The sequence below is a fragment of the Scyliorhinus canicula genome, chromosome 5 (assembly GCF_902713615.1).
Source record: "Scyliorhinus canicula chromosome 5, sScyCan1.1, whole genome shotgun sequence".
In the NCBI taxonomy this organism is placed as follows: domain Eukaryota; kingdom Metazoa; phylum Chordata; class Chondrichthyes; order Carcharhiniformes; family Scyliorhinidae; genus Scyliorhinus; species Scyliorhinus canicula.
Window position 1 is genome coordinate 106,964,558 of NC_052150.1, and position 26,036 is coordinate 106,990,593.

General features: G+C 45.9%; 1 protein-coding gene across 1 annotated transcript in view; it reads left to right on the forward strand.

Annotated features, from left to right (window-relative positions):
- dgkb (diacylglycerol kinase, beta) overlaps positions 1–26,036 on the forward strand; it is a 1,237,676-nt gene that overhangs the window by 1,086,766 nt on the left and 124,874 nt on the right. Inside the window, 1 exon segment of the mRNA XM_038797484.1 lies at positions 24,012–24,132. Within this exon segment, the coding sequence (XP_038653412.1) occupies positions 24,012–24,132 (121 nt within the window).

Here is a 26,036-nt window from a genome sequence, read left to right on the forward strand (position 1 = left end):
AAGATTTCTGTCCAGATTTCTCACATTTTGAGAGGGATGGAGCAAGTAAAGGAATAAATCTCCTTGAGCTGCATTTAAGACCAACTGAAATATTTAATATAACGTTTATCGTTCCTTTGGAAATGCATTCCCATACTAAACACTCTGCAAAAGGAGCTCCAAGTAGAGGTTTTCTTGATGTACACTCTGGAACTGGAATCTTAATTGGCTAACTTATATTTGGATATTGAAACAAGCTTGAGGAAAGGAAATGTCAGAGCATATAATGTAGGTTGCAGGTCCAGCCTTCAGAAGCCAATAAAAACAATGCTGTCTCTTTAACAAGTGCATCTGTGCAGGCCAAAACCAGTTCCCCCGTGCTCAGTGCCTCAAAATGATTTTTGTACTGCTGCAGTCTTGTGAAGCTTTCTAAAGTTAATTGAACAGGGTGTCTCCCTAGTGATTGCATCCCACCATTAGGAATGAGCGTAACAGATCAGCCCCCTCTGAGTGCCATTCACAAATTGCTGACATCAGCGCTCATTCATGAGACTGGCCCTTGTTTTCAGACGCAGTAATGCGAACAGACACGTGAAGCAGTTGAGTTTATAGAAAGGGGCAGGAGCTGCTGTGTGCTGTGTACACATTCCCACACAGCCTGCAAGCTCATTCACATTGAAAATAAGCATGAGGAGGGGAAAAATAACAACCACTTTCAAAACATAATCTTGCTGATACACAGCAGACACTTTGTGGACATTTGGAGTGCTGGGTTTCATTTTAGTTTGAGTGCTGTCATTTGCCAATTGCGAGAAGGAAAAGCAGCTAGGGATTTTCTTTCAACACACTATTTATCACAAAAATGAAAGACATTTTAAGTGTTCTGAAACAGATTTTGAATATTTCTCAAGAAGCATCGAACTGTGTCTTACCATTTGTGAAATGTGTTGTTGATGAAATTAATTTTCAGATTTTGATTTCTACTATTGGGTATGGGTATAAGATAGAACAAAGAACAGTACAGCACAGGAACTGGTCCTTTGGCCCTCCAAGCCTGTACTGGTCATGATACCGCCCTTGGCCAAAACCCTCAGCACTTTCCAGTGCCATATCTCTCCAAACCCATCCCATCCATGTATTTGTCAAGATTCCTTTTGAACTCCGTTAATGTATCTGCTTCCACAACCTCCCCTGGCAATGCGTTCCAGGCACTCACCACCCTCTGTGTAAAAAGCCTGCCTTGCACATCTCCTCTCAACTTTGCCCCACGGACCTTAAACCTTTGCCCCCTGGTGACTAACCCCTCCACCCTGGGAACGAATGCCTGCCCATTCACTGTATCCATGCCCTTCATAATCTTGTAGACCTCTATCAGGTCATCCCTCAACCTCTGTCATTCTAATGAAGGGGCAGCATGGTAGCACAGTGGTTAGCACAGTTGCTTCACAGCTCTAGGGTCCCAGGTTCAATTCCTGGCTTGGGTCACTGTCTGTGTGGAGTCTGCATGTTCTCCCTGTGTCTGGGTGGGTTTCCGCCGGGTGCTCCAGTTTTGTCCCACAGCCCAAAGATGTGCAGGTTAGGTGGATTGGCCATGATAAACTGACGTTAATGTCCAAAAGGCTTAGGTGGGGTTACGGGGATAGAATGGAGGCGTGGGCTTAAGTGAGCTGCTCTTTCCAAGAGCCAGTGCAGACTCGATGGGCTGAATGGCCTCCTCCTTCTGCACTGTAAATTCTATGATTCAATGATTCTATGAAAACAGACCGAGTCGATTCAGCCTCTCCGCAGTTGATGTAATATGATACTGTGAAGATTCAAAGTACCACAGGTGGCAGTGTATCTTTGGGTGAAGAAAGAATTCACAAAATTTAGCAAAAGAGCTGTCATAATCTTGGCCCTGCCGAAGCCTACGGCGTCGGGAATCTGGTCTTCCCAAAATTCCTAGGGGAATATGTGCTCCCCCGCTAAAGAGGCAGAGCTATCTCAAGCTTCCAGTATAAAAACAGCCGGCCTAGAACCAGCCGGCACTCACTCGGTTGAGTAGCACTTCCTTGAACTCTCTGCTGGCACATAGAAATAAACCTCCTGCTTAACCTTGCAGCTCAATATGGGCTCCATTATTTTGCCGGACAGAATACAGGCAATGAGGTGCAAAACCAGTTCCCTGTCGACGCTGAGGTCTTTCTGCTCAGTTGCAGGTTGCAGGTCAGGACCCGTGGTTTCTCATGATGCCTCTGTTTGGCTGCTTGGACGCGTCTGATGCCGGGTTGAAGAATGGGCCTGCTTTGCAGAGCGCTTAAACTACTATTTTTGCGCTAATAATATGACTGAAGACGAAAGGCAAACGGTAATCTTGCTGATGACGTGTGGGGCTCAGACATATGGGTTATCTGAGACCTCACATATCCAGATGCTCGGACCACCCGCATCTTCGCCCAGCTTGTTGAGCTCATCTGGCGGTATTTTAGCATGATGTGGAGATGCCGGCGTTGGACTGGGGTGAGCACAGTAAGAAGTCTTTCAACACCAGGTTAAAGTCCAACAGGTTTGCTTCAAATCACTAGCTTTCGGAGCACTCACCTGAGGAAGGGTGAGTCAGTGACTAAATTTCGTAGTGGCCCGATTATGCAGGTTCGCTGAATTTTGTGAATATGGGACTTCCCTGTCAGTCGTTATGGGATCGCCTTGTCTGTGATACCGGCAACACTGAGGCCCAGTGATGATTCCTGGGTGAACCCACTTTGGCATTCCAGTAGGTGCTCCAGATCACCCTGTCTCGGAAAACACAGTGTTCAAGAGGTTCAGGGAATGGAGGTCAACGCCCTTGAACCCGGATCTTTGTGTGATGCCCCCTACCCCCACCCAGTCAGGCAGGTGACGGGGCCCCGGCCAATGGTCACCGAACCACCCTCCGCAACCAGAACCATTTGCTGAACCAGCTAAAGATGATGTGCCTCCATGTGCAATGTGCGGCGGCCAGTTTCGGGGCAACCATTGACAGTGCAGGCCTCCGCAGTTCTGGCACCTTGGTCGAGGTCTGTGCCAGCCCAAGGACAGGGCCTGTTACTTAGAAGATCCAGATGAAGATGAGGTCAAGATACAGCTCCATCGTCTGGCAGCGCCTGCATGGCTCCCATCCGCCTCCCATCCACATCCCTGTGTAGGTAGATGGGCACTAGCTGTGCATGGAACTGGACACTGGGACGGCAGTGTCAGTAGTGGGCCAGAGCACGATCGACTGTATTCAATAGGGTGTTTGGATGTTTACTTTGGCGACCACCTTGACCTGTCTGGTTACAGAGATGGGGGGACAGTACAGATCCCCATTGTGTGTAATCATCAATTGGCCCAACTCCCTCTGATTGCGTTCGAGGCAATGGCGCCAACCTCCTGGGCACGACTGGAACACCGTCTATGCTTGGACTGACACAGCATCCTACAGGTAGGGTCTGTGGGCTGGGCGGGGTGCTCGGGAAATTCCCTGAAGTTTTCCAGCAAGGCCTTGGGACCATCCAAGGCCCGTAGCCAAAGTCCACCTTGACCCGGAGGCTCAACCAGGTTTCTCCCAGGAAAGGTCTGCACCCTATGCTTTGGTGGATAAAATGAATGCGGAACCCAACCACCTGGAGAACCTGAACATCATTCAGCCTGTGCATTTTTCCGACTAGACGGCACCGGTGGTCCCTGGTTCTGACACCAGACAGAACAGAATGCCTCTGTAATGACAATAAATTAACAGTTAGTATTGCATTGATGATCTCTCTGCCAAGCTCACTGGAGAATGCACGTTCACCAAGCTCGATATGAGCAACGCCTACCTGCAGCTGACGCTGAATTAGTCCCCTCAGAAAGACATCATCAACAATATGCAGCGTAGACTGTATGATTATCCCAGTTGCCTTTTTGACTTGTGCGATAATGGAAAGTATTCTGTGCGGCCTACCGCGGGTCGCGGTATATCTTAATATTCTGGTCTTGGGCACAAGACAACAGGAGCATTTGCAGAATCGAGAGACGGTGATATGATGGTTTTCAGAGTTTGACATCTGCTTGTGGCGGGCAAAATGCTTATTTCACTCAAGGAGGTTGTCTACTTTGGCTGTTGCGTTGACCGTGATGCGTTGCACCCGATGGAAGACAAGGTGCGCCCCATATAGTTGGCCGCTGCTCCACGTACACGATGAAGCTCCACTCATTCCTAGGCTTCTGAATTATTAGAGCAAGATCATCCTGAACCTGGCAGTGGAACTGCCCCCTCTCCAGCTCCTTTTGAAGAAACACCAGGACTGGCTCTGGGACACAGCCCAGGAGGTAGCTTTTCATCATATCTAACGGCGACTATCCTCATCTGGCGTCTTGACCCACTGTGACCTGGGTAAACCCCTGATAGTCACTTGCAACACATCGCCTTACGGAATAAGGGCCATCCTGGCTCATCTGATGTCAGACGGCAGAAAACGGCCAATCACATTTGTATCCCAGACACTGACCACTGCCAAGCAAAAGTACACGCAGATTGTGAAGGAGGGTTTGGCAGTGGTCTTCGGAGTGATAAAGTTCCATGAACACGTCTCTGGTCACCACATTGTTCTTGTCACAGACAACAAACCCTCCTGGGTCTATTTTGAGAAGATAAGGGGCTTCTGCCCATCGTGTCGGCACGCATCCAGTGGGCACTGCTGCTCGCCGATTATGAGTACTCTTTTGGGTATCGGCTGGGGACTCAGAAAGCACATGCCAAATAAAGTTTCACCTCCCCCTCAGGTAGACAAAATAGTGGCCATGCTGAATTTTATGGACTCCCTGCCGGTCACTGTGTCTCACATCTGCGAATGGACCCAGACGTATCCCATACTTGCCCGTGTGCGACACCTCATCCTCGTAGATGACCAGCATTGACAGTTGCCTGGGGAACAAACGAGCTTCATGTTCCAAGATGTCTGAACTTAGTACTGAAGACAGGATCCGACTTTAGGGCACACAGGTTGTGTTCCCAGCTATGAGACTTGCACAACGGAACCCAGGAGTGACGAAGGTGAAGATGCTAGCACGGACTTGTGTATGGTGGCCGGGGCTCAATTCAGACATTGAGAAGTTGGCTCAACAATTCCCCATCTGCCAGGTACACCAGCCACACCTCTCCACCCTTGGGAATGGCCGTGCCACCCCTAGGCCCGGGTCCACACAAACTTTGCTGGCACTTTCATGGGCACAATGTTTCTCTTGTTAGCGGATGCCCATTCCAAATGGTTAGAAGTCCATCAGATGGCGACCATAAACTCTAAGCCAACAGTGGAGAAATTGCCGCTCTCTTTCTGCACGCATGGCATCCTCGTTGAGGACAATGGGAAATTCGTCACAAATGAGGAGTTTTTGGAATTTCTTAAAACTAATGACATTAGGCATGTGAGTAAGGCCCTCTATCAGCCGGTGTCCTACTGGTTGGCCGGGAGGGCCATCCAGACCTTCAGGCAGGACCACCACAAGCAGCAGATGGGCTCATTGGACTCGCGCTTGGCCAGATGTTTATTGACGTATCTGACCACGCCACATACCATAACAGGGGTGGCTCTGGTGGAACTGCTCATGGGCCTGGAACTCCGCACTGGCTTGGGTTTATTACTCCCGGATATCAAGGCAATGGTGCGCCGTACCCAGGATCAGCAGGTACGCAGCCCTGCTCCACATCACCTACCATGTTGTTTTGTCCTAGGTACCCGAGTATTTATTCAGAATTTCGCCCTCAATGCTCATTGGCTCTCTGCGACTATACTTCAGCAGACTGTCCGTGTCCTGCCTTGTTCAGGTTGGAAACCAGCAGTTACAATGACATTTGGATTACTTTACGTCTGCAACAGTCGTGCGCCCCGATCCGGACGATCTGAGCCTGAGCACCAACAGCCCTGGAGGATCACTGCACACTTGCTCCATGGACCACCCGCAAGCAATGACCGCTTTCGATTCCAAAATGGAAACAGAACCTCCTGAAGCATCCAACAGGGAGCCGGATACACACGGACCACCTGCCACTGTGCTGACCCGATGTTCCAATCGAAAACGGCATTCTCCAGCGAGGTGTACCCCACCAGGGCCGCCACCCTGGTCTTCCAATGTTCCGCCTGTACTAAACAGGGTTCATCAACCCTCTTCTACCTCAGTTTCTCCTACTCCTCATTGTTGACGGCTAATGAACGGTCCTTCGGACTTTGCGGAAGGAGGTTTATTGTGGCTGTTTCAGTTTTTTGGGAGTTTTGGGCTGAATCTTTGTCCCAGAGCAATGACAAGTTTGGAGGAGGACGTGCCTGGCGAATTGCAATGCCAAGTGGCAGGCCGATTTCCAAACACATTCCCAACAATGTTAGCATCTTTTTTGGGGGGCCTAGTGGCAGATTATCAGTTCAGATAGTTAACCAGACACTTTAAAGTTTGTCACAGGGCTAGGTGAGATTTTGGATGTGATGCATGGTAAACACATTGGTGGACAGCACGTCTGAGAAAAAGGAGATGACTGCACAGTCGGGAGTTCCAGGAACCACTCCTCACACTGTATTATATACAGAGAGGAGTCCCTGCTTTGGTACAAAGTGGCCATTGCATAAGTAGAACTCATAGATTGTTTCAGGTGGAGCACTGGAGCAGTTGCGGGGGAGTGCGGAGATCCAGACAGATAGCTCTGTGCAGCCAGTGGAAATGAGGCCATCCCTGGAAATGAGCTCAGCTACTCTGAGGTGGCTTTGAGCAGTGGTGAGGAGCAGCTATGCCAGCAACAAATACTGTACCTTGGTGCAGAAGAAAGAAGGGATATTGTCCAAATGGCAGAGAGAGCAGAGAGGTTCTAAGCTCACCAAGGAGGTCAAAGACTCAGGTTCCTGGGCATGTTGGAGCAGCATTGCCATGGCAAGTTGTGCCTATTGAGGAAGGTGGTTGCTGATCTGTCTACCCTCATGGCAGAGGACCTCAGGCTCACCAGTTATGTAGGCTTATTCTGCCAGTAATCCTTAAAGTGACTATTATGTCAGTTCTTGCTGGTTTCTAGGTTGCCACATCTGATTATTATCTGCATGGATTTAATTTATTTCCATTTTCCCAGCCCTCTGACTGAGCTGCTTCCTGCTGCTCTACTAAGGTGTTTCTTCAAGGGGAAATAACATTATCATGCTCACCGTAAGTATCCTCCTATTGTGATTCCAACAGATCATTGAATAAGGCTCCACTCTGGACCACTAATGAGAAGAGGTGATTTTTTTTTGTCTGAATGTATTAAATTTATTATTATTTTCATATTGGGTTTAGCTGCTCCCGACACACAAGTCTCCCACAGCTAGCAGCAATCCAGTTGTTAGCATTTTTCAAAACCTTTGCATCATGAACTTGCAGACCGAGCAGCCTCAGACACCAGCTTTGAGAGAAAAATGCCTCTAACTGTCTGTCAGACACTGTGAATCCAAAAGATTTACTTTGGCGTGAACAGACTGCACGTTGGGAGCTCACACAATAGCCATGGTACTAAATCAATAGTGAAGAAGCTTAACTGGCTTCTGGAGGAAGCCTGCTCTGTATTTGCTTTCATATTTAGGATGATTTTTACATACATTAATTTACTTATTTAGCTCCACTCCATTTCCATCCAGACATTGCACAATGTGGATACTAAAATAGTCTTGAAAGATATAAGTGATTGAATCAACCAATGGAACTTTCTCAACTTCATGTGAATTAATGTTTTCTCGCTCATTTGAAAATGGGTTTGAGAGGTGACTTCATTATAAGACTACAAGTTGAGTAGGATGAGGGAAGAGAATTTATCCATCTTAGTTCATCACTCAGAAGGAAAACAGGCGGGATTCTCTGATCCTGAGGCTACGTGTTGACACCGTCATAAACGCCGTTGTGTTTTACGACGCTGTCAACAGGCCCCCAGGAGCAGCGATCCTAAGCCCTACAGGCAGTCAGCACGGCACTGGAGCGACTCACGCAGCTCTAGCAGCCAATACCGGCGTCAAACGGGTGGTGCGGGTCTGTGCATGTGCGCTGCAGCTGGCGCGAATTCGCGGATGCGTGCTGCGACGGGAGAGAACTCGTGCATGCGCGCGAGCTTCCTTCTCCACGCCAGCCCCGACGCAACATGGCGGAGAGCTACAGGTGCCGGCGTGGATTAAAAGAGGCCCCCACCAGGAGAAGCCGGCCCGCCAATCGGTAGGCTCCGATCGCGGGCCAGGCTACGGTGGAGGCCTCCCCCAGGGTCGGATCCCCCCCTCCCCCACACCAGGCCGCCCCTCACAGGATGGACGGCGAGGTCCTGCCGGGTAAGACCACATGTGAACGGGGCCGGCGGGACTCGGGCTATCTCGGCGGCTCGCGTGGAGAATCGCGGGGGGGGGGGGGGCCGGGTAGAGCGGCCCCCGACCAGCACGCGCCGGTGCTAACAGTGCCGATTTTCCGGTCACCGGAGAATCAGCGGACTGGCGTCGGGGCGTTGTCAGGTGAATCGCACCCAGCCCGGCGAATCTCCTACCCGGTCCCAGGGTCAGAGAATCCCGCCCAACATCTTTCACCTGTGTTTTTTAACGATTCTACATTCCCCCATCAAAAAAATCCATTTTATTTGTCGGTCACTCTTCATGGCGTGAACATCCAAATAAACTATTTCAATGCATGGAAATTAAAAAGAGAGGTCAAAGAGCCATAGTCTCATCCCCTGTGATTATCAATATGTACTTCCTGCAAATGCCACTCTGAATGGGAGCATGGGATACAAACCTGTTTTCCTAACTTTACAAATTGTAGTTATGTCTAGCGAACCGCTTCAGAATAATTGTTCAAGTGAAGCGTGAACAAAATATGTAGCATGCTTAAAAATTGCAAATGTACAATTCTGTACTCACTAAATCTCCATCGGTAGCAGGGCAAGATGATACATCAGAAGAATTTAAATTGAGCTGATCACAATGCTGCTTCTGTAGCCAAACCAAATATTATTTAAAATCACACCTATTCTTTTAGGCTAATTCATTATTGGATTGAGACCCGTATTTAATGCTCATTCCCAATTGCCCTTGAGGAGGTGGTAAGTTGACTTCTTGAATGGCTGAAAACATAGCAACGTAGTGAAACTGAGTAACTTGCTCGGCCATTTCAGAAAGCAGTTAAGAGTGTGACCATATCAACCACTTCAGTTACTCAGAAAGTTTGGAGAAGTTGGGACTGTTTTCCTTGGGAGAGAACGTTGAGAGGAGTTTGAATAGAGGTATTCAAAATCAAGAGGGATCTGAACAGAGTCAAGAGAATGAAACCCATTGATGAAAGTGTCAAGAACCAGTGTGCAGAGATTTCAGATAATTGGCAAAAGAAGCAATGGCAATGAAAAGAAAAAAATCTTCACTCACCAAAGGATCTTCCTCCTGTGCCATAACCACTCTATGGTTCTATTTGTGGGTCGGGGATCACAAATAGACCAAACCAGCGGAGGACAACAGATTTCTTTCCCAAATGAGTGAAGTAGATTTTTTTTTAAATGACAATCCAGTCATTACATGGTCACTATTGCTTATACTCTTATTTATTTTCAAATTCAAGATTAATTTAACTGAATTCAAATTCCCCAGCTGTCCTGATGGGATTTGAACTCATCTCTGCAGGTTATTGATCCCTAGGCTTTGTCCTGTCTTGTTAGTCCAGTAACATTGGGTGAGATATTCCCAGCAATCAGAAAAGGCTGATGACAGGCGGGAAAAACAGCGTTGAAGCTGCTAGCAGCAGTGGCCGTATAGTACAGTACTTTGGGGTAAAAAAGCATCTAGGATCGGTCCCACAGCATATTGCTGGCAGGACGGCCTCTGATTCGACCGCCCCGCCAGGATCGGAGTGCCATTTTTAAAGGCCACCCCAGCACACAGCGAACAAACCAGTTGACTTTGTGACTACCCCTGGCACTTCCCAGGTGTGACCCTCTCCCTCTTGAGCGCTACACTCACCTGGGCTCCCCTGGGAGGTCTGCTCTCCAGGTGCACGCCTTCAAAGTCCAGTCCAGTCGGGATTCCCACCCTTCTGCCATCACGCCACTGTGGATAAATTTTCTAATGGAGAAGATGATTCCGCTGCATGGGCTTGATAATGATTTGTTAACTTATTATTATTATAAACGTGCTATGTCACTGACGGGGGGAGGGATCATTATGTTCCTGTTTACGCTGACGTAAAATGCAACCTAACACTTCTCGCAATATTTTCCACTCCAGTCTCCAAATCCATGCATTGCAAGCGGGAGTGGAGGATCCCGGCCACAGACATAATGCTACCATGGCTCATTTTATGTAGTTGTGCCATGATCAACCCCTGTCAACCCATAGTATCAAAAAACAGTTACAGCACATAAGAGGCGATTTGACCCATCATGTCCACACTAGCTCTCTGCTAGAGCAACTTACCTGATTAAATTTCCTTGCCCTTTCTTTGTAGCAAATTCCTTTTTTTAGATAATTATCCAATTCTCTTTTGAAAGCCTCCACCGCACTCTCAGGCTGTGTCACCCGGATCATAACCATTCAGTGCATGAAACTGTTTCTCTCATGTCACATCTTCTTTTTCCAAACACCTTAAAATCGGTGTCCTCTGGCTGCTGACCATTGCAGCACCAACAGAAACAGTTTCTCCCTATCCACTTTGTCCAGAGCCCTCTTGATTTTGTACACCTCTAACAAATCTACTCTTAATCTTCTTTTCTCCAAAGAGAACATGCGCACCTTCTTCAATCAATGCACTTCAGTTCCTCATCCCTGGAACTATTCTTGTAAATCTTTCTGCCCCTTCTCTAAAACCTTTGCATCCTTCCTAAAATATGGTGCTCAGAATTAGACGCAATACTCCAGTTGAGGCTCATCCAGTGTTTTATAAAGGTTCATCATAACTTCCATGCTCTTGTACTCTAAGCAACTATTTATAAAGCACAGAATCCTCTATGTTTTATTCACCGTTTCCTCTATCTGTTCTGCCATCTTCAATGATTGTGCCCATAAACCCCGATGTCCTTCTGCTTCAGCGCATACATTAGGATTGTATATTTAATTTACCATTGCATTTCCTCATTTTCCTACCTAAATGAATCACTTGAAAATTCTCTGCATTGAATTTCATTTGCCGTGCATCTCTCCATTCCACCAGCCTATCTATGTCCTTCTGAGGTTTATCACTATTCTCCTCACAGTTCACAATATTTTCAAGTTTTGTATCATCTGCACATTTTGAATATTTGTGTTATGCACCCAAGTCTAGGACATTAATATAGATCAAGAATAACAGTGGTCCTAATATCAACCCTTGGGAAACCTCACTATAAACCTTCCTCCAGTCCAAAAAATAACCATTCGCCACTACTCTGTTCTCTGTCACTCAGCCAATGTCATATCCATGATGGCTCTGTTCCTTCAATTCTTTTAACTTTCTTGACAAGCTTGTTATATCACACGTCTTCAAATAGTTTTTTGAAGTCCATTACACCAGATCAACTATGTTACTCTCATCAGCCCTCTCTAATACTTCATCTAAAGACTCAATCAAATTAGTTAATCATAATTTTCCCTCAACAAATCTATGCTGACTTTCTTTAATGAATCCAGATTTATCCACGTGACTATTAATTTTGTTGCGAATTATCATTTCTAAAAGCTTCCTGACCACTGACATTAAACTGGCCTCCTTATCGGTGCAGGGCTTACCCTTAAATTCTTTTTTGAACAGGGGTGTAACATTTTCAATTCTCCAGTCATCCCTAAATCCAGTCATTACCCCTAAATCTAAGGAGGATTGGAAGATTATGGCCAAAGCCTCTGCAATTTCCACTTTTATTTTCATTAGTATTCTTGGGTGCATCTCACATGGTCCTGGTGACTTACCAACTTTAGATACATCCAGCCTATCTAATACTTCCACCTTATCAATCTTTAGCCCACCCAGTGTCTCTACTGCCTGCACTTTCACTATGACTAGGGCAGGATCTACTTCCTTGTTAAAGACAGGTTTAACTGCTCATCTCGTACCTCAGCCATACCCTCTGCCAGCACGGATACATCCACTTTCTAGTCCTTCATCACCCCTAAACTTCCTTTTACCAACATTTTTATTTCTATGTCTTTAAAGACTTTTGACTACCTTTTATATTAGCTGCCAATCTCTCCTCATACGCTCTCTTTGCTTCTCCCATTTTATTTTTACACTTCTCCTCTGAACTTTCTCTATTCAGCCTGGTTGTATTATCCACCTGCCATCTGTCACATGCATCTTTCTTCTGCTTTATCTTGCACCAATCTATTTTGTTATGCAGGGAGCTCTGCCTTTGTATGCCTTACCCCTTTTCCCCTCATGCAAGTGGACCTCACTGTACACAAATTATCTCCTCTTTCAAAGCAGCCCCTTTATATATATATATACAGTATTGGCTGCCAGAGTTACATGGGGCAGATCGATTCTCACCCCATTGAAAGTGGGAGGCTTCCTCCCAGCTAATAAAAACAGAAAATTCTGAAAAATCTCACCTGGTCTGGCAGCATCGGTGGGGAGAGAAACAGAGGGGGAGACTTTCCGCACCCCACATGGCTTGTTTTGCGGTGGCGGAGTCACCATCAGCAGGACCGGAAGATTGTACCAGTGAGAACAGCCGGAAAATCCCACCATTAACATTTTGAGTCTGTTTGATTCTTTTTCAGAGTGAAAGTGAGGGAGAAATGTGGTGAATAATATACTCCTCCCAGATAATTATTTTTACCCCAGATTTCTCATTGTTCTTTTCCATTTAAATACGTTGAACCTTGGATGTGAGCTAACTAAATGAGAGTAAAGTCCCATAGTGAAAACATTTAATCGCTTGCTTCCCAGCACTCGCAGCGCAGAGAAACGCAATGTTATAAAACGGCACCCGGGTTAGATAGGGGGCCTGAGGGAGGATTGCACGGCCGAGGCCGCACATAGCCCCATTTTGTGCACCGAGGAGCTCCACCCGTCAGAACTCCTCAGTGTAGCGAGAGATCGGGACGCCATTTTTAAATGGCGTCTAGATCTCTGTAGCCCCAGACATGACCACCGAATCTCTCACCCCCCCACCCCACCCCCCAAGCCCCTACTCACTCTCACTATGAGGGTGTCCTCAGGCCACCCATCACTCCCCTCTACACTCACACAGGGCATCCCTGGCCCAATTTCCACTGCATGAAAAATGCCAGCTTGGTACCTTGGCAGTGCCCTGCTAACTGGTAGTGCCACCTGGATACCTTGGTAGTGCCAGTCTGGAACCCAGGTGGCAGTGCCAGGCTGGCACAGTCAGGGTGCCTGGGTGGCATCAGCAGTGCCAGGGTACCGCCTTGCCAAAAGTGTATGCACCTGGGGGCCTCCGATCCCCTGGGAAAGTGAGACTAGTTCCCTCGCTCTAATATGCAGATTTGCCAAAAAGTTATCCCGCCCACAATGAGTGGCATTTACATCGCAACACCTCGTGAGATTATGTTTGCTCTCCTGAGGCATTACGAACCGGATAGACCACGAGAGTGGGGTCTCCCAGTTTCTATCAGCCATGGTGCATCGCAGCACACTGCTTTTCGGGTGCAACGCGCCCGTTCGACCACATCCCTTATGATACAATGATCATTGTCCCTTCAATGTTCCCCCTACTGACAATTGACCTTCTTCACCCAGCTCACTCCCCTGAACCAGATCCAGTAATGCGTCCTTCCCCATTGGGCCAGAAAATAATGGCTGAGAACATTCTGATGAACACATTGTAAACTCTTCTGCTTCTCTGTCCTTCACACACTATTACTATCCCAGTCTATATTAAGACAAATCAAGTCCCCCAGTAAAAATAACCCATAATTATTGCACCTCTCTGTAATTTCCTTGGAAATTTGTTCCTCTATATCTTTTTCCATGAGTTGGTGTCCTATAAAAAACAGACAGTTTGTACTTCCGTTGTTTCTTAACTCAACCAAACAGATTCTGTCCTTGACCTTTATGGGACATTCTCTCTCTCCAGCACTGTAATGTAGCTCTGTCCCCATACCCCTTAATTACCTTAGTGTCTAAAAATCTATCCACCTCAGTCTGGAATATTCTCAATGTCTAAACATCCACAGCTCTCTGGAACAGAGAATGCTAAAGACCATTTTAATGAGGAAATGTCTCCTTATCTCAATTCTAAATGGCTAATCCCTTATTTTGAGACTTGTGACCCCATGTTCTGGCTTCCCCAGCCAGTGGAAACATTTTCTGAGCGTCTCAGCTATCAAATCCCGCACAAATTGTTTGTGTGTCAATTAGATGATCTCTCATTCTTCGAAACTCCAGGGAATATTTGTCTGGTCTACTCGTCTCCCCTCGTAGGAAAATCCCCTCATCCCAAGAATCAGTCTAGTGAACCTGTGTTGCACATCCTCCAGGACAAGTATTTCCCTTCTTAGATAAGGTTGAGGAGCCGTACTGACCGGGGAAACATGTTCAGTTGGTGAAAGTCAAGCAACGGTTACTTTCAGTGAGGTTCTGGAGAGGATATTAGAAACAAGGGCCGGGATTCACCCCTACCCGGCGGGGCGGGGGGGGGGGGGGGGGGGGTCCCGGTGTGATGGAGTGGCGTAAACCACTCCGGCGCGGGCCGCCCCAAAGGTGCGGAAGTCTCCGCACCTTTAGGGGCCAAGCCCTAACATTGAGGGGCTAGGCCCGCGCAGGGGCAGCACGGTAGCATGGTGGTTAGCATAAATGCTTCACAGCTCCAGGGTCCCAGGTTCGATTCCCGGCTGGGTCACTGTCTGTGCGGAGTCTGCACGTCCTCCCCGTGTGTGCGTGGGTTTCCTCCGGGTGCTCCGGTTTCCTCCCACAGTCCAAAGATGTGCGGGTTAGGTGGATTGGCCATGCTAAATTGCCCGTAGTGTCCTAAAATGTAAGGTTAAGGGGGGGTTGTTGGGTTACTGGTATAGGGTGGATACGTGGGCTTGAGTAGGGTGATCATGGCTCGGCACAACATTGAGGGCCGAAGTGCCTGTTTTGTGCTGTACTGTTCTATGTTCAATGTTCTAGGAGTGGTTGGCGCTCCGCTGGCTGGCGGGAAGTGCCTTTGGTGGCACACCAGCCGGGGCCGAAGGGACTTCGCCGGCCGGCAGAAGTCCGCGCATGCGCCGGAGCGTCAGCAGCTGCTGACATCATCCCCGCGCATGCGCAGGGGAAGGGGTCACTTCCGCTTCCGCCATCGTGAAGACCATGACGAAGGCGGAAGGAAAAGAGTGCACCCACGGCACAGGCCAGCCCGCCGATTGGTGGGCCCTGATCCCCCCCCCCCCAGGACCTCGGAGCCCGCTCGCGCCGCCTGGTCCCACCGGTAAGGTAGGTGGTTTGATCCACGCCGGCGGGACCAGCATGACAGCGGCGGGACTTCGGCCCATCGTGGGCCGGAGAATTGCCGGCGTGGGGGGCCCGACGACCGGCGCGATTCCCACCCCCGCCGAATCTCCGGTGGCGGAGACTTTTGGATACGGTGGGGGTGAGACTGACGCCGGTCCCCGGCCGGGTCGGAGAATCCTGCCTCTGGTTTTGATTCTCTGCCAGCTTCCAGACTGGTATTGCCTGGACATTAGTTCACTGCTAGTTACAGGACCAGCGGAGGAGGAGGACTTGGGACAGACAACAAACAAAATTAATGGAAGCCTAAGAAACAAGTATCAACACCTCGCCTTGGAGACAATTTGGGCAGGTAGGCAATGGCAAAGCAAAACAAAAAGCGAGAGGAAGAATAGAATTTGGTGCAGGAACCAGCAAATAGCTTCATTAAATGCGGATTTACTTTCAGTGATGGCGTGTCCCTGCCAGAATGGTCTAAACTTGCCAGCAGAGAAGTCACAGTAGAAACAGCAGGGTGTAATGTGCAGTACACTATCTTTAAATATTTAATGAATCAATATTTATTGTTAATTGAGACCTTAAAATTAATAAACCCAATATTTTATATTTTAGGACTTCTCTGCGCTTGAATATGAGGTGATAGATTAACCAATATTCTTCCTGGGAATAGTTGGAGAATGTTATGAAATGCGGGTAATGCCTGTTGTGTGTCAATAATAAAGACATCAATTGTGAACTGTGTATGTTTGTTTTGCGAATGAGAAACAATAGATACATTAAGATTAAAGTGAATGGATGCAAAATCCAATGGAAGCCTCTGACCCTCACACTCAACTTCCTGATCTAAGCTCCCAGCAGCTGAAGCACTGCACCAGGAATATAAAATAATAAAACTCTCAATCTTTTAAAATCACAAATTATTTACCAAGTAAATAATCCTTCAAACCAGTTTCTTTTTTGAAGGAGCATAGATTTGAAAAAAATTTAATTTTAAAAACACAGCTGATCTTCCTGGCCTTGGTCCTGAGGAACGTCAAGTTTGCTGGGTTTCTACCCAGGTTACATAACCTGAGAGGTTGGAGCTCAGCTTGTACGTACAGTGCATATAGACAAGACAGAGTCACGAAAATGAGGAGGAAGTGGATGTTCCTGATCCCCCCCCCCCCCCCCCCCCTCCCCAGTAGTAAAGATTGCTGGACACTTCAGCTAACACATCAACCTGAAAACAAGCTTGCCCACCAGAAACACATTGGGGAGAGAAACATCAGAAAATTGAAAAAGTTAAAAGGTTTAAGTTGATGTTACCTGAGGATTTTCACTCTTCTGATGCCAATCCCTGTCAAAGAGTGACCAATTGACTCCTTCCAATGATTTATCATTCTATGATTCGATGCACACTATGGTTGGAATGTCCATGCAGTCATGGGGTGTGTCCCAGGACTTTGTAAATGACCTGGGGCAGGAAATTTCATTGCTCCTTGAAAAGAGTTCAGTCGAATAATAGCTACTGAGCATGTGCATGAGGAGCTATGTCACCGTGGTGTCACTCACTGAAGAAAGATTGAGTGTGAAGCTTCTCAGAGAAAAGCCCAGCTATTTCTCGGCCTTATTTAACCTTTGTAAATAGTTATTATTTCAAATAAATGTGTTTTCGACAAACAGCCATTGTCTCCAGCAGCATCCCTTCTGCAGTAAAAAGCAAACTAATCCAGAGATAATACCACAATAGCATACTTCTAGGCCATCAGAGTTATGAGATGCTGCTCCTGTCCAATGTCAGCATTGGCGTTATGTAAATCTTTCCTCAGGCATTCAAAAGTAATGTTTAGGAACAGCAACTTACCTTGAAGGCAACCAAAGGACTGTCAGAAAATACTTACTTAAAAACATTGGGCAGGATTCTCCGAGCCCCCGCCGCTCTGACGTTGGCTGTTGAATACTCCGGCGCCGTTTTTTTGGCGGGGGCGGGGATCGCGCTGCGCCGATCAGCTGTTGGCAATATTCCCCCCCCCCCGGCAATTCTCCGCTCCCCGATGGGCCGAGCGGCCGCCCGTTTTCGGCCAGCCCCCCGCCGTGGATTAGACCAGGTCTGTACCGGTGGGACCTGGCTCTGAGGGTGGCCTGCGGAGTCCTCGGGGGGGTGGGGGGGGGGGGAGGCGTGGGGGGATACGGCCCTGGGGAGGGGGGGGGGGCCACGGTGGCCTGGCCCGCGATCGGGGCCCACCGATCTGCAGGCGGGCCTGTGCCATGGGGGCACACTTTCCCTCCATGCCGGCCTCTGTAAAGCTCTGCCATGGCCAGCGCGGAGAAGAAACCCCCTGCGCATATGCAGGAAATATGCCAGCGGTTCTGCGCATGCGCCAGAACACGCCGACGCTCCTACGCATGTGCCAACTCGCACCAGCCGGCGGAGGCCCTTCAGTGGCAGTTGGCACGGCGTCAACTCCTCCAGCGCCGGCCCTGCCCCCGAAGGTGCGGAGGATTCCGCACCTTCCGGGCAGACCGACGCCAGAGTGGTTCACACCACTCCTTGGCGCCGGTACAGCCCGCCCCGCCGGATACCGGAGAATCCTGGCCATTATATTCAGATCAAAGCACTAGCCTCCCACATAAAGTTCTTCAGAATGTTAAAGAAGCAGGATGTTCCATTGGCCACAATAAACAAATACTACACTTGCTAGGAATTAAATAATTACATTGGTTTACAAGCTCACATTTTTAGGATTAGTGTAAAAGTTGTACATTATTTTAATTATGACCAGTAACAGAGACACAAACTAAATTCCATTTTCTAGTCTTTGCAGCTGTTGTGCTAATCTTGGTGTGCAATTCCATTCTTTTCTCAACCACACAGATTCTCAGTATGTCTGTCAAAAATGTGTGTGTCTGGTGATTTTCACTTGAAGATTGGTTGGCTGCGCTGTTAATCAATTACCTGTGCGTTGATCAAAATGACCACTCTTCAAACATTTTTTTCTTTTTTTCAAGCTTCTGAAGTTGACAAATGACTGAGATGTGCAGGCAATTCTGCTGCTGGAGACTGATTTCAACTCCCTCACCCTTGCTTTCTCTGCCACCACATGTTTTGTATTAACAGATTTTTGTTCCTTCTTGACGATGTACACATTACAAACTATTTGTACCATTTTACTAATCCCTGAACTTGTTCTATTGTATGCACTGATTCTTGTTTTCCACACAACTATTCAAATCAAGTCTCCTAAATAAGGGCAGCACAGTGGCGCAGTGGCTAACACTGCTCCCTCACGGCACCGAAGGTCCCAGGTTCGATTCCGGCCCTGGGTCACTGTCTGTGTAGAGTTTGCACATTCGTCCCGTGCTTGCATGGGTTTCACCCCCACAACCCAAAGATGTGCAGGGTAGGTCTCAATTTTGGCCTTTTCCACGATTTAACAACCTCGCCGCGCTCTCGCTTAGGCGCATCGCAGCCAGTAAATTGCATCCATCGTTTCAGAACTTGATAAGGATTCAGTAATTTATTGAAGCAAAATAATTGCCCAAGACAAAATTGGAAATTATTTCTAACTGTTGGTCAATTCTGGAGGTCTTGTCGCACAGTGGGTAGCATCCCTCCCCCTTCCAGGTTCAAGTTCTGCACCAGAACTTGAAATCCAAAGAAGTGTGGTCCATTAAACGGCCAAATGGATTAATGATTAATGATCAACCTACAAATTCTTCCAACACACTGATGGCAATTAGTAAGAGTGAGAGTCCTGCACAGCATTCGTGGGTTGAAAGAAAGAAATTTGGAGCCTCTTCCATAGCTCCAGACTACAACAGCAACTTGCACTGCCTGAGTGATCTGTAACACACACTACCACTGGTCAGTTACAATAGCAGAAATGCCAATTTTTTTGCACCTACTACAGAACAAAAATTCAGACTTATGATCAGTGGCGGACTGGGTCTAAAAATATTGGTTGCCAGGAGACAAAGGGGGCCCACCCACAACTACAATGCTATCATTTAATTTTCATAACGAATAAATAAAATTTTCAAAAAATACATATGGAAAAAAGGGTACAATTAAAACTTTTGTGGAAAAAATGTGTATTTCTTAGTAATTACAATGTACATGTACTGTACATATTACTGGCAGTAGATACCAAATGTAAATACAGAATGTTATAATTGAATTTGTTATTTATTTTTTTTAATTTAAAAGTAATTGGTTGATATTTTTAAATAGTTTACTGCACAATTTACATATTAACAGATAGTTCAATAGCACAATAGAGCATTGCATGCAATCCACTATATTAAGAGCAATCGTTTGTGTTCGCTAGATGATTGTGCGAATCTGCCAATAATTGCTTCTGCATCCAATTCATCTAACAATTCCTTTTCAATGGATAGCAACGTATATGATTCCAAATTCTCCTCAGACAGCGAATTTCTTAACCTTGTCTTTATGATCTTTAGCTTTGAAAATGTCCTCTGACATTGGACTTGAGTAACTGATAGTGTGCAGATGACTTTATAAAGTTCATAAAGGTTATCATATGCCTTGTCATGAAGTATGTTGGATGCCAGAATTTTTAGTACACACGATGGGCAAGTGCTGCAAATTTTACAATTGTTGCAACTGGAATCCATATTCTCACCATCATTAAGCAATAGCTTTAATACATCAAAGTTTGAAGCAAAAGAAAACAATTCCAATATTACTTGATCTTTGCTGATTTGTGGAAACAGCTTAATAATACCTTCCAATGCTTCAGCTTCAAGACCCCTCTCTGCAATAGTTTTAAACTTTGCTGGGTCCAAGCAGGACAAATCTTTATCCAACTGTTTGTGTTGTACAAAGCGTGATTCTAGCGACTGGACAATGCGATCCATTATTAGGTTAAACACATTTACTCGAAAATCAGCGAGAGAATCTGAGGAATTTCTTTCATCATCAATAAGCTCATCTGCCATTCTTTTCTTCTTCCTCTGCCTCTTAACTGGCAATGCTGTTTCCAACGCATCAATTTCCAATATTTGATTTTCATCCACATTCATCTGTGAAATCCTGTCATTACATTTATTTACAAATTCCAAAGCCTTGCTGTGAACGTTATCAAATGTTCTTGTCTGTTCCTTCAACTTTGTTGTAGCTGAATCTACCAAACTCCATGCAGTAAACATATCTAAACCACTTGTCTGTAGATAACTTGATAACGGGGTTGTAGTTTCAAATATATACAAGTAAGTAAATGCTGTCAATATGGTTTCAAACTTCAGAAGACTTTGAAGTGAAACATTTGCTTCATGTTTTGTTTTTGCATCAAACTTTTCTGAAACTTGTATCATTGATAAGCATAGAACATAGAACATAGAACAGTACAGCACAGAACAGGCCCTTCGGCCCTCGATGTTGTGCCGAGCCATGATCACCCTACTCAAACCCACGTATCCACCCTATACCCGTAACCCAACAACCCCCCACCCCTTAACCTTACTTTTTAGGACACTACGGGCAATTTAGCATGGCCAATCCGCCTAACCCGCACATCTTTGGACTGTGGGAGGAAACCGGAGCACCCGGAGGAAACCCACGCACACACGGGGAGGACGTGCAGACTCCGCACAGACAGTGACCCAGCCAGGAATCGATCCTGGGACCCTGGAGCTGTGAAGCATTTATGCTAACCACCATGCTACCGTGCTGCCGTTGTCGCATGTCAATAGATTTACGAAAGTACTGGCAGCGGCATCATCAAACGTCCAAATATAGTTGTTGCTACATTGGATTTTCCTGACCATCTGGTCTCACCAATTAGCTTTAATCGTTTTCATTTTTTCTTGGCCTAGATGTTTTCCACAACTTCTATCCATACAGCCATTCTCTTGTATGATGCTTTCACAAAAGTTGCTATATTCTGGAGCAAATTGAAAAAAGAAACTGCAGGCACACAACATTTTGCTGTTTCAGTTATCACCAAATTCAAGACATGGGCATAGCACCATATATGAACATGTTGATCAGCCACATCAGCAATTTTACTTTGTAAACCATTATACTGGCCATTTCTGGGGGTCAATTTTAAGATGCTGTAATGTTTCAATCAATAGATCAAAAAGTCCCTGTCCTGTACCATCATTACTTGGCACAACTGAAAGTAGTCGCTCATAGATAATACCTTTAAGCACATACCGAATAATAATGCTAAACTGATCGATGGATGAATTATCTTGTGTTGAATCAACCTGAATAGAATAATATTTTGCTTGAGAAACTTCATGACTAATTCTTTCTTGTATCATATTCTTCATAATTTTGATTATTATGTTTATAGTTGTTTTACTCAGGTATGTAACAAGTCCACCACGGTCTTTACCTTGAGCCTTTCCTTGTTGCTCGAATCGTTTGATTCTTTGTTTAGACTTGGTTTGCACTGCAGAAATGTGAGCTGCCATAATGGGGTCATATTTTGCCATCAACTGCACTGTAGCTAAAAAATTGCCATGATTCAGAACCTCATTATCTAGAGTGTAGGCCAATTCATTTCTGTGACCTCGAAAAGGAAGTGCTTGCTTGCCTAACATCTTTATGATGTCTATAATCCTCATGACAATACTTCTCTGCTTCAATACTTCTTCTTTCCTTTTAATTAGTGATGCTGCAAAAAATGTATCTAAGGTGCCATCATTAACCACACTGATATATGCTGAGCATTTCTGACATGTGTTGTTGTCGATTCATGTAAAGTCAAGCTCTGGCTAATACGCCTGTAGTCACTAAGCCACGTACAAAGGGTGATGGATTACAAGTGTTGGGAAACTCAAAGGCTAAGCAGTACGAACAATATAAGCATCTATTTTCTTTGTTATATGTTAGCCATTTTCTTGGGACTGAGTCATTCATAATTTTCCTCTCATACAAACGAGCATCAAATGGCAGATCATCAAGTGGCTGAAGTGGATGTTCAGCAAAAAACTGTTTTAGCTTTGCTCGTGATGGATATTGGAAGATTCCAGTAATTGATCTTTCATTTTCTTGCCTAGGTTCATTTACAGGATGTGCTTCAGAAACCAAGTCATTTATGCTTGAAGGAATATCTGATTCCCTGTCACTAGTTGAAGCTATGTGTTCAGATGTTGCAACTACAGGCAGTACAGATACCGGAACAAGGAAGCCAGACGAAATATTGGGCCTGGGTTGATTAGTAATGGATGCACTTGTATTTGTCTCTACATTCAAAGTAGCTCTTCTCTGTTCTTGTAACTCGCATGTCATTGCATCATCACCATGAGCATTGTTTCTTGCTTCTTGATTATGTGTTGCAGAACTGGATATTGATGTGGATTGTGCTTGTGGTATTATAAACTCTGTATTCGGCCTGCATCGCTTGGCTGATTCCTTCCTTTCTGCTTCTTTTTGTTCTTTGCGTTTTAGTGACCCAGATGTATGCTTTTTATTTTCCATGCTGGTAGGGGTAATATTCCTGAAATAAAAACTTAATAAAAAATAGCCCACATTGGGAAAAATGAATATTGATGATTGCAAGAATAACTTGAAGGAACGCCAGATAAACCCCTACTTGATAAAAAATATAAAATAACTTACTTACACTTCAATAGGCTATGTTCATTAGTCAATACTACTGTGACCTATGCAGCTTCAGAAGAGGAGACAATCCACTGTCCAGTGTTCACACCAGCAAGCAACTGAGATAACTGTTGAAACTTAGAAGTTTGGTCCGACTATAGTAAGGCATTAAGAATGGTCCCACGACCAAAGTTAACATGTCCAGTTTGATACCAGTGTAGTGTTACCCTTTGAGTTTACCAATCATGGCTTATCACTTCAATATCTTTGACCTCATGATTCACGGTCAAAGGTACCGCTTCTCCTTTTCGGTGACCTCACGACCCTATGTACTGCTTGATATCCTTTCAAGTTGCCGACCATCTCAAATCACGAACTGTAACTTATCTTTAAATTCACACACTCTTGCTGAAAACGTGGATTTCCAACTATGTCCGACCCGGGTGAACCAGCCCCCCTCCGCTCCTTTTCCACGTCCGTTTAACACTGTTTCGTTCCTTCATACACTGAGTGATTATTTGTTTGTTTCTTATTGCATCTTTATTTGGTGTTTGTCTTTTTAAAAACAATTATATTTTATTAAGTTAGAATACAAATCTCAGGAAAGAAGTTGGAGATCTATTTATCTAATTAATTATAATATTTAAGGGCCCTTCAGAGATTCACGGGCCCCTTCTTGGCTCTCCGGGCCCCGGACCGATGTACCGGCTGAACCAAGACTACTGCTTGATGTACTTTGAAGTTGCCGACCATCTCAAATCACGAATTGTAACTTTATCTTTAAATTCACTCACTCTTGCTGAAAACATGGAATTTCCTTCATTATGCCCGACCCGGGCCCTCCTATTCCACATCCTTCCACTACCTCCCCTGCTTCGTTCCTTTTCATGCACTGCTTATTTGTGTCCTGTTCTCTTTTTTTTCTTATTCCTTTTTATTACTAAAACAGTTGTCTGTGTTTGTTTCTTTATTGCGAAAAGGAAACACAAAGTGGAGATCAAGAGAATAATTTGCCCAGATTGAATCGATACCTTTCATATGCATGGAGTTTCATTCTTCGATATGATTTGACAGATCAAATAACTTACTGTTTATTTTTCAGATCTAAGTGATCAACTATTTGAAGTGATTGGCCTGGAAGGGGCCATGGAGATGGGCCAGATATACACAGGGCTAAAAAGTGCCGGGAAAAGGCTAGCACAATGCTCCTTGGTAACTATCAGGTATGTTTCAGAGTGTCTAGAGGATACTGTATGTTGTTATGTTTGGTTTGACTTACTCGTGCAGCACTACGGTTTAACTGCTCACATTGCAAATTCCATCATTTTTTTTCCAAATAAGCATATTCTTTGGAGCCTGTCAATGATAATCCTGCAGCATGAAGTTACTTAACAAGGGCTGATTTAGCCATCCTATGGGCTGGAAGGAAAGTCTGCAGCCAAGTAGAGGGAATACTCAGTCGAGAGAGAATACCTGTACCGATTTTTCTCTGGGCTGCTGGTATGTCTTCTGAATATATTGAGCTGAACTTATTGTGCCCATTGATGCCTGAGCCTCATTGAGATTCCAGATTTACAAAAGCATTAAAATGAAATTCTTGCACAGTACCTGGGTAAATTGTCCATTTGGAATGGAGCAAGGAAATTTCCATGGCCAAAGAGATTTTGTAATTCCCTTTGTGTGGACTTTTATTGAAATGTTTAGAGTCCCTTTTTAATACTGCATTGTTTTCCACATTTTTGAAATGTATATAGATAGTTATTTTTCTGGAAATACTTTGGGGTGCATTTTTATGTTCTTTAGGTAAACTTATTTTAAAGCTCCTTCTATATATTGTGCCATAGAGAGCATCCTATCCAGTTGCATTACAACTTGGTGTGGCAAATGCTCGGCCCAAGATCGCAAGAAACTGCAGAGTGTGGTGAACTCAGCCCAACGCATCACACAAGCTTGCCACCCTCACATTGATTCTGTCTACCCCTCCCACTGCCTCAGGAAGGCAGACAGCAATGTCAGAGACCCCTCACAACCAGGCCTTGCCCTCTTCCAGACCCTTCCATCAGGCAGAAGGTACATAGGAACAGCTTCTTCCGCACTAGACTCCAGTTAATAGGCTCCTCAACGACTCTGCCTTGGTCCGATCTGTTCCCTGTGAGAACACTATTCACGATGCCTTATGCTGCTCTTGTTTTGCCTTGTTCTGCACTGTAACCAATCACTATTTGTTGATGAACCACTGTCAATGTATTCTGTTGATTATTCTTTTGTCTACTATGTACGTACTGTGTACTTTCCTTTGGCCGCAGAAAAATACTTTTCACTGTACTTCAGTACAAGTGACAATAATCAATTTTGGGCATGATCTACCAGCCACGTTGCGCTTGAAAGTCAGCGCGCCGTGGTGCAACGTGGCAGGTAGATGCCGGGAGACCCCATTCCCCAATACACAGTGATCTTGTGAGACGCCGCGTTGTGAATCCCGGCCATTGTGGGCAGGATCACTTTTTGGCAAATCTACATATTGGAGCAAAACAGTTAGTCACACTCTAATATGCAGTTCCCTGAGGTAACTGAGGCGTGGGATCAATCCCCTTCGTCGTGGAGACTTTGGGTTATTTGGTACTGGTCCCCAAACAGAGGGACCAGAGGGAACAGTAATTGTGGGCATCTCCCAGTGCATTGGAGGCCCCCAGGTGCTTGCCCTCTGGGCAGGGTGATACATTGGAACTGCCAAGGTCCCAGGTGGCACTGCCTGTTGCCATGCTGACATTTTTTTTGAGGTGATGATCAGGCCAGGGTATGCCCTGTGTGTGTGTGTGGGGGGGGGGGGGGGGTGCATGGGGACCCCCCTGTAGTGAGTTGGGGATTGGGAGGGGTTCGGGGGTCATGTCGGGGGCTGAAGAGATTGGGACACTTTTAAAAAATGGTGTCAGTATCTCTTGCTGCACTGAGGAGTTCCGACGAGCAGAGCTCCTCAGTGCAGAAAACAGGGCTAAGTGCGACCTCGTTGGGTGTTCCCAGATGAGGCCCCCGATCTATCTCAATGGGCGTTAGATAGTGGGGTGTTTCTTGGCACTCCAAGTACCTGGAAACACCTGGCTAATCTTGCGCACTATGAGGCTCTGTC